The following is an 8,193-nucleotide window of genomic DNA, read 5'->3' on the forward strand; positions in this document are numbered from 1 at the left end:
CAGTTATAGTCCGTTTCAAACACTGATTGGAGTGGTGGTGGTGTAGTGGTCTAAAGCACATAACTGGTAATCAGAAGGTTGCTGGTTCGATCCCCACAGTCACCACCATTGTGTCCTTGAGTAAGGCACTTAACTCCAGGTTGCTCCGGGGGGATTGTCCCTGTAATAAGTGCTCTGTATAATACATTGGTACTCAGAAGGTTGCTGGTTTGATCCCCACAGTCACCACCATTGTGTCCTTGAGTAAGACACTTAACTCCAGGTTGTTCCGGGGGGATTGTCCCTGTAATAATTGCACTGTAAGTCGCTTTGGATAAAAGCATCTGCCAAATGCATACAATTTTTTTTTTTTTTTTTATAAAAAATAAAATGCATTTTGGACCATAGAAAAATGGAGTACATTCACTTGCATTGTTTAGGAGGTCTGAAATGAAATCCTAAAAATCTTAAATTGTGTTTTGATGAAGAAAGAAACTTGGAGACATCTCGGATGGCCAGTGGGGAGCAAATCATCAGCACGTTTTCATATTTGGGAGAACTCTCCCTTTGATATTCCAAAACTAATACTTAATATCACCATCTGGACATTTGAGAGGGGGACATGATTAATCTGGAGAGACTGCATACATGCGTTGAACTGAAAGCACGAGAGTTCAGTTAAAAAGCCCATTCTGCAGAAACTAGCCAATCAGATTTGATGAATGTTTTCATGGGATGTTGTTTTAATTTTCTGGCTCTTACATACACATTCTTGATATCTCTGGTTCACATTTTTGGGCATGGAGTCCTGTCCTCCCAGGTAACCCTGTACATTCATCACCGCTTGGTGTTGTAATGAAAAACTACATTTCTCATAACAGATGAAATACTGTGAGTTAAATCAGTGTTTGAAACGGACTATAACTGATCCCCCAGGGGTCTAAAATAGCATCTGACTTTACAGCGAGTATTGATGCTGACTATCACACCTGGAGTCGTGAGTTTGAATCCAGGGCGTGCTGAGTGACTCCAGTCAGTTCTCCTTAGCAACCAAATTGTCCCGGTTGCTAGGGAGGGTAGAGTCACATGGGGTAACCAAATTGGGCCAGTTGCTAGGGAGGGTAGAGTCACATGGGGTAAGCAAATTGGCTGGTTGCTAGGGAGGGTAGAGTCACATGTGGTAAGCAAATTGGCCTGGTTGCTAGGGAGGGTAGAGTCACATGGGGTAACCTCCTCGTGGTGGTGATTAGTGGTTCTCTCAATGGGGCGTGTGGTGAGTTGTGTGTGGATCGTGGAGAGTAGCATGAGTCTCCACATGCTGTGAGTCTCCTTGGCAACCAAATTGGCTCGGTTGCTAGGGAGGGTAGAGTCACATGGGGTAACCAAATTGTCCCGGTTGCTAGGGAGGGTAGAGTCACATGGGGTAACCAAATTGTCCCGGTTGCTAGGGAGGGTGGAGTCACATGGGGTAACCTCCTCGTGGTGGTGATTAGTGGTTCTCTCAATGGGGCGTGTGGTGAGTTGTGTGTGGATCGTGGAGAGTAGCATGAGCCATCACATGCTGTGAGTCTCCGCGGTGTCATGCACAACGAGTCACGTGATAAGATGCGCAGATTGACGGTCATGGGCATGAACAACGAACACCCCCCTCTGCTCAACAACTTTTGGGTAGAGGGGGGCCCTTGACTACCAGGAGACCCTTGACTGCCCGAGGGTGCCCTGGGCTTTAAGGCTGTGTGATCTAGTTTGGTGATTCCCGCCGCTTGATAACTCTTTTGGGCATGAACAACGACCCCCCATCTCAACAACGTTTGGGTGGAGGGGGGCCCTTGACTACCAGGGGACCCTTGGCAACCTTTAAGGCTGTGTGATCTAGTTTGGTGATCCCCCTGCTTGAAAACACTTTTTGGCATGAACAACGAACACCCCTCATCCACCCCCTTCCCCCTCCCCCACTCAACAACTTTTGACCATGAACAACGAGCACTACTGGCTAATTGGCCCCAGGGCCTTTGCAAGTCGTAATCCGTCCCTGAGTGTCTGAATACTATTAGGGGCGCTGTGTCATATTAGAGGGTTAAGTTTTGCTCTTCTGTTTTGTGTTACTAATGGCCACAGTTTTTAATATTCTCCTTTTGGATTACAAAGTCAAAAATAAGAGAAGCTTAAAAAGAACGAAAAAAAACCTGCAAAGACAAAGTATTTAGGTCAGAGCATGAACTGCTGAGTTCTTATGTGTAAATCAATAGATTTATGCAACTTTTATGATTTCCAGACCATATTTTTCCCATCTGTAAAATAGCAGAAATGTAATTATGTATCACTATGAACATTTGAGTTTCTAAACTGTCTTTTAATCTCTTTTTCTTTCAGCTTGTTGTGGTAAGTTCCAAGACTTTGATGTCTCAGAAGAAATATTTCAAACTGTGCTTTTTTGATGTAGTGTTCTCTAGTGCCGTCGTCTTTAAATGTTTTATCTTTGTAAAGAATGCAAGTGTGGACCCCTGGACATCGCCTTTATCGTGGATAGCTCTGAGAGTATCGGCGCTTCTAACTTTGCCATCGCCAAAGACTTCATTTTAACTCTAATGGACCGGCTCAAGTTACATCAGGTACACTTTCTTTAACATTCCTATTTAGATCATTAAGAGGCTCATTCACACTTTGGTTCGCTGTCAACTTTGATTTATTCAGGGTTGCATCCACCACAGATAAAGAGAGAGACATCCTCCCCAATTAGTCTGATTACTGGTCAACCAAAATGTGCTTTTATATAATGGTTGATACTTTATTACATTTGGCCACACAAATCATTATTACTGTATGTGGTTCCATCCTTGGCTTCATTACACAACAATGTTGCTAAATGTATCTTACAGTGTAACCCCTGCTGAGAATAACATCTTAAACCAGCCAAAGATGGTCTGAGCTGGTATAATATGGTCTAGCACAAGACTAATTAGAAAAAACTCGATTTAAAGGGTAATCAAGTTTATTTTTCTTACCCCATTGGCAAATAGTTTTTCCATGCTTTAAGCATAAACCCCACCAAATGTTGTGCAATTGTTTTGAAAACAACACTTGATATCTCATGCCATTCTGGTGGTTCAAGCAGGGACAGTATTCATAGAGCTGATTATAACCTGATTTTCTCTGGTTTGCAGTTTGGTGCCAATGAGTCTCGTGTTGGCGTGGTGCAGTACAGTGGTGCCACCGCTCAGGAGGCCGTACAGCTTGGCGACCCCAACATTAAGACCCTGACGGACCTAAAACAGTATGAAACATTGACATCCCTTTGAAACCCACAATATGGCAATAGCAACATATGTCCTGTGGCTTACTGGCATCTGTGTTGATTTAAGATGAGCTTGCATTTTATATTCTGCATGTCCGGCATTCTGTCTGAAGAAACTGTGTTTGTCTTTAGAGCGGTGAAAGAGTTGCCCTGGCTAGCTGAAGCTACATACACTGGAGAAGCTCTGCAGTACTCACTGAATAACATGATTAACAAGCTTGTGACGGAGAGGAGCGTGGTCATTGTGCTCACTGATGGACGCTCGGATACCATTAGAGATAAAGTGCCTCTAAACGTGTTGTGTGGCAAAGGACTAAAGGTAAAGGAGCTAATGACAGTGAACAGTTGTGTTTACAAAGTAGGGTACAAATGCCCCCCGGGGTAAAAGCACTTTTGATTGTGTTTTCCCTGTTGCAGGGTCTAAAGGCCCCCAAAAAACATGGATTGGATGGATTCAAATTTGGCACTTTGAATCAAATCATTATTTGATTTTTGGTTTTATTTTCCATGCTCGTCTATACTTAATTTCAGATAAACAAGTTTGATTGGAGTGTGCTTGAATTTTTAGTGTGCATATGTTTCAAAAACACAATTCTTTATAAGTAAAACTTGTTATAATGAGTGATGTAGTGGGCTAAAGCACATAACTGGTAATCAGAAGGTTGCTGGTTTGATCCCCACAGTCACCACCATTGTGTCCTTGAGTAAGACACTTAACTCCAGGTTGCTCCGGGGGAATTGTCCCTGTAATAAATGCACATAACTGGTAAACTGGTAATCAGGAGGTTGCTGGTTCGATCCCCACGCCCACCACCATTGTGTCCTTGAGTAAGACACTTAACTCCAGGTTGCTCCGGGGGAATTGTCCCTGTAATAAATGCACATAACTGGTAAACTGGTAATCAGGAGGTTGCTGGTTTGATCCCCACCATCACCACCATTGTGTCCTTGAGTAAGACACTTAACTCCAGGTTGCTCCGGGGCGATTGTCCCTGTAATAAGTGCACATAACTGGTAAACTGGTCATCAGGAGGTTGCTGGTTTGATCCCCACAGTCACCACCATTGTGTCCTTGAGTAAGACACTTAACTCCAGGTTGCTCCGGGGGGATTGTCCCTGTAATAAGTGCACTGTAAGTCACTTTGGATAAAAGCCTCTGCCAAATGCATAAATGTAATGAGGAAAAAATGCATCTTAAAATCACTATCAAACAACAAACTTAAATGTCTGTTAGTCTACCTTCAAGGTGAATTAACTGAATAAATAAGACTTGACAAGGATAATCCCAAGACACTTCATCACCACAACCAGAAAGGACAGGTGAGATGGGTATAAACCTTGAATTTGGTCTGCTGTCTGTCAGGTTGGCGGTGTTGGCGTAGCTGATTACTCAGAGAGGCAGCCCAATCGCGAACAGCTGGACAATGTGGTTTGTAAAGATGATCCCAGAGAGGGCTTCTCCTTTGTCCTAAACAACTTCGGCCTACTTCTGGATGACAGCTTCCTGCAAAACCTGACTGAGAAAATCTGTGAAGGTGGTTTGAATGTCTTCTGCAAACAAACATTTATGATGCTTTATGTTTTGGATGTGACTTTAAGAGATTGATCATTGCTTTTCTTCTCACAGACAAGAAGTGCCCCACTTATACTTGTCCAAGTAAGTATTCATTTGATTACCTTCATAGATGAGCAATTCAACTTAAAGCACAACATTCGCCACCTCTCTGACTAGTGTTGCCACGTCTGCTTGTTTTAAGCGACTTTGTGGGTTGGATTTATTTGGTCTTGGAATGGTTCCTTTAACAATAACATCCTCTTCCTGTGTTCCAGTTTCATTCAGTGATAACACAGATGTCCTCATTATGATGGACAGTTCAGCCAGCGTGGGCTCCAAGAACTTCCAGATGACGAAGGACTTTGCACAGATTCTGGCCAAGCGCTTCCTGTCGGCAGAAAAGCGATCGTTTCAGGTGCGGATCGGCATCGGCCAGTACAGCAACAATGCCAACATGGAGGCGGAGTTCTCCTCTAACGTCACCCAAGTCCTCACCCAGCTCGCGGAGGCCAAGTTTCAGAACGCAGGTACGCAGGTGACAAACGCGCTCACCTTCGCCATCGAGCGCTTCAGGGGCGGCAGGAACAGGAAGAAGAAGCTGCTGGTGTTTTCCGATGGTCGTTCCCAAGGCGTCAACACCGTCCAGATCGAGAAGGCCGTGGAGCAGCTGAACAAGGCTGGTATTGAGCTGTACGTCCTAGCAGTCGGAAATCAGGTGAACGAGGCGCATCTGCGCACCTTGGTGAGCCGCGGCCGGCCCTACGACAACACGTACGCCTACCGTCATCTGTTTAAAGCCCCTGACTACCGCTCGATGGTCACCGGCGTCTTTTACCAAACTATCTCCCGCAAGATCTCCCTGGACTGAGGCAGAAAAGGGCATCTTGGGTACCAAAAGGAGAGGGGATGATAGGGTATTGGGAGGGGCGAAGGCAGGGGGCGTGTTCACAAGAACAAAGTGGGTGGACTTCAGTATAGCACATGCTTTAATTGTTGTCGTTTTTTGTCTATTCTTTTTCGTGTGATGTATCAAAAGTTCATAGTCTCAATTTCATTTAACAAGACATGGAAATGGATGATGCTTATTTGTATGTCATGTAGGTCATTTTACTTATGACTGTAATGAGTTTGCTGTCCAAAGATTCAAATTTTCAATAATATATTCCATGTTTAGGGCACAAAATGGGTTTTTTCAGTGGCCAGCTGCTGAAATCTCTGTGATGGTGCATGCAGGCTTTTTATCTATTAATATAGATATGAAAACCAATATTGATATATCTTAAAAATAGGGTTGAAACACTTGCCAAACACTCCAAAAAATACTGACAATAAATATGAAAATATATAAAAAAAGATTACTCAATTCAATTTGATAACATTTTTGGATGGAATTTAAATGCATAAATCTTAAAATAGTTTTTTGAATGTGTAAAATGTGAGACAGAACTGCATTTGGCAAATAAATCCAAATTAAAATCAATTAATTAAAACAATAAACAGCTTAATTGTTTATTTGGAATAGAGACCTAAATATATTGCAGCAAAATACAGTTCCAATAAATATTTTGGATGTTAAATTCGCCCTCCAGATGTGTTTAAAAGGTATTTTTATTCCCCCAAGCAATTCTTCAATTAATTGCATTAGTCTGTGTTACACTTTATTTTAAGAATTACAGGTAAAACTTGAATATTAATTTGGTGCTACCGATGTAAACTCTGGCTCCTGTAGTTATTGAGATGCACAGCAGGTTTCTTCTAATTTGTTTTTATACCTGTAGCCAAAGACATTGTTTACCAATAGATTATTTTAAAGTTTTATACTTGTGAGAAATTAGCCTGATTGCTGTTGTAAAGGTTTTTGAAATAAAGGATTTTACACCCCAACACTGTGTGAAATACTAACCCATGTCAATGTTCCTCACAGCTGCTGAATCCACAAATTCTGGGATCCTCCAAATAGATGTTGTGGATGGTCAGTGGCAATTTAGTCCATCTAGGAGAATTTCATGCAAGGCATTTTGCAATAATTTATCGCCTTGTATGAGCCACAGAAATTCTCACAAACCCGTTTAAAATCCTTGGTCTGGATCAGTTTGAACATCTGAGTCAAGCCAATGAATGTTACCAAGGAACACTTTAAAGGTGCAATCTTAAACGAGTTCTCTAGACATAGAGACAACATTTATTTTGGTGTTATAGAGGTTATGAGATGATCAAAGTATGAAGAAGAAATGAGGCCAGAAATACCATGCACACTGCTCTATCCAGGCCAAATAGACTCTTTATTTAGCGTCGTTATAATTGAGACGGATATTAGTGTGGGGAAAATGAAATATGAGATATTCCAGACTGTAGAGGATGACAGCTTGTTCACTTGTTGAACAATGAATGGGATTACCTATACATTTGTACAACTGCATCTTGACAAAGTATAATCTGTACCAAGCCAAGACTCCACATGGGAAACATGCATTCAACAGCCACAGACCCCCTACAACATACAGTATATCATTAGAGATCTGGCAGTGACACGTGCTTTCCTCAGCCCAAACGCAGCCCAAAGAACTGACACCATCTGACTAGCCCATCTGAACCCATCCGAACAATTATCAGATAGTGAAGAGACATGAAACAGGACGGGAAAAGAAACATTGAAGCATTCTTAAAACACGATGACTGGAGAGGCAGAATGGCATAAAATATTAGGAGTTGCTTTCAAAGACATCTAACAACATTTGGTGGGGTTCATGCTTAAAACAAGAAAAAATTATTTGCCAACGGGGGAATAAAAATACACTTGTTTTCTCTTTGAATCGGGTTTTTTCTTGTTATCCCATTGGCAAACAGTATTTTCTTGTTATAAGCAAGGTTTCTCTGAAAACAAGACTTTATATCTTGTCATTTAGCTTTTCAAGTAAATGTATCTTGTTTAAAGAATGTTTAGATATATTTACTGAGTAGTGGGATGGATCTGTTAGGCTCGTCATTTGCTAAAACAATAGTTGCGTTCACACATATATCCTTCTCCAGTTTAGAGGTCATGTGTGAACACAAGCCTTTTGAAAATACTGGTAAATTCTGCTCTGGCAGAATTTACCAGTTTTCCTTCATGTGAAGTTGTATCATTGCCTATACATTTCCTTACTGATGGTGTGTGAACAGCACATTTGGTACATTTACCAGAAAAGGCAACCCAGAGATCTTCCTGTAATTTACCTGGTTGCGCGTGTTAACCGGGCTAATGTTGCATTTGTATGGATTTGACACTTTAGATCTTTAAATTCATTAAAAAGTATCAAATCATTTCACATTTCATGGCCTAGAAATTTCACATAAAATTTTTCAAAGTCACCTGTTGCACGTG

The 8,193-nt window shown here is 41.8% G+C and overlaps 1 protein-coding gene across 1 annotated transcript in view; it reads left to right on the forward strand.

Moving 5' to 3' along the window:
* Positions 1–6,713, forward strand: part of col6a1 (collagen, type VI, alpha 1) — a 57,787-nt gene extending 51,074 nt beyond the window's left edge. The window contains exons 29-35 of the mRNA XM_052101643.1: positions 2,353–2,361; positions 2,467–2,591; positions 3,144–3,253; positions 3,407–3,593; positions 4,638–4,809; positions 4,902–4,931; positions 5,105–6,713. Of these exons, the coding sequence (XP_051957603.1) occupies positions 2,353–2,361; positions 2,467–2,591; positions 3,144–3,253; positions 3,407–3,593; positions 4,638–4,809; positions 4,902–4,931; positions 5,105–5,697 (1,226 nt within the window). The 3' untranslated portion in view covers positions 5,698–6,713. The remainder of the gene's footprint in view (positions 1–2,352; positions 2,362–2,466; positions 2,592–3,143; positions 3,254–3,406; positions 3,594–4,637; positions 4,810–4,901; positions 4,932–5,104) is intronic.
* Positions 6,714–8,193: the final 1,480 nt, after the last annotated feature.

This window comes from Xyrauchen texanus, chromosome 32, assembly GCF_025860055.1.
Source record: "Xyrauchen texanus isolate HMW12.3.18 chromosome 32, RBS_HiC_50CHRs, whole genome shotgun sequence".
NCBI classification, from domain to species: domain Eukaryota; kingdom Metazoa; phylum Chordata; class Actinopteri; order Cypriniformes; family Catostomidae; genus Xyrauchen; species Xyrauchen texanus.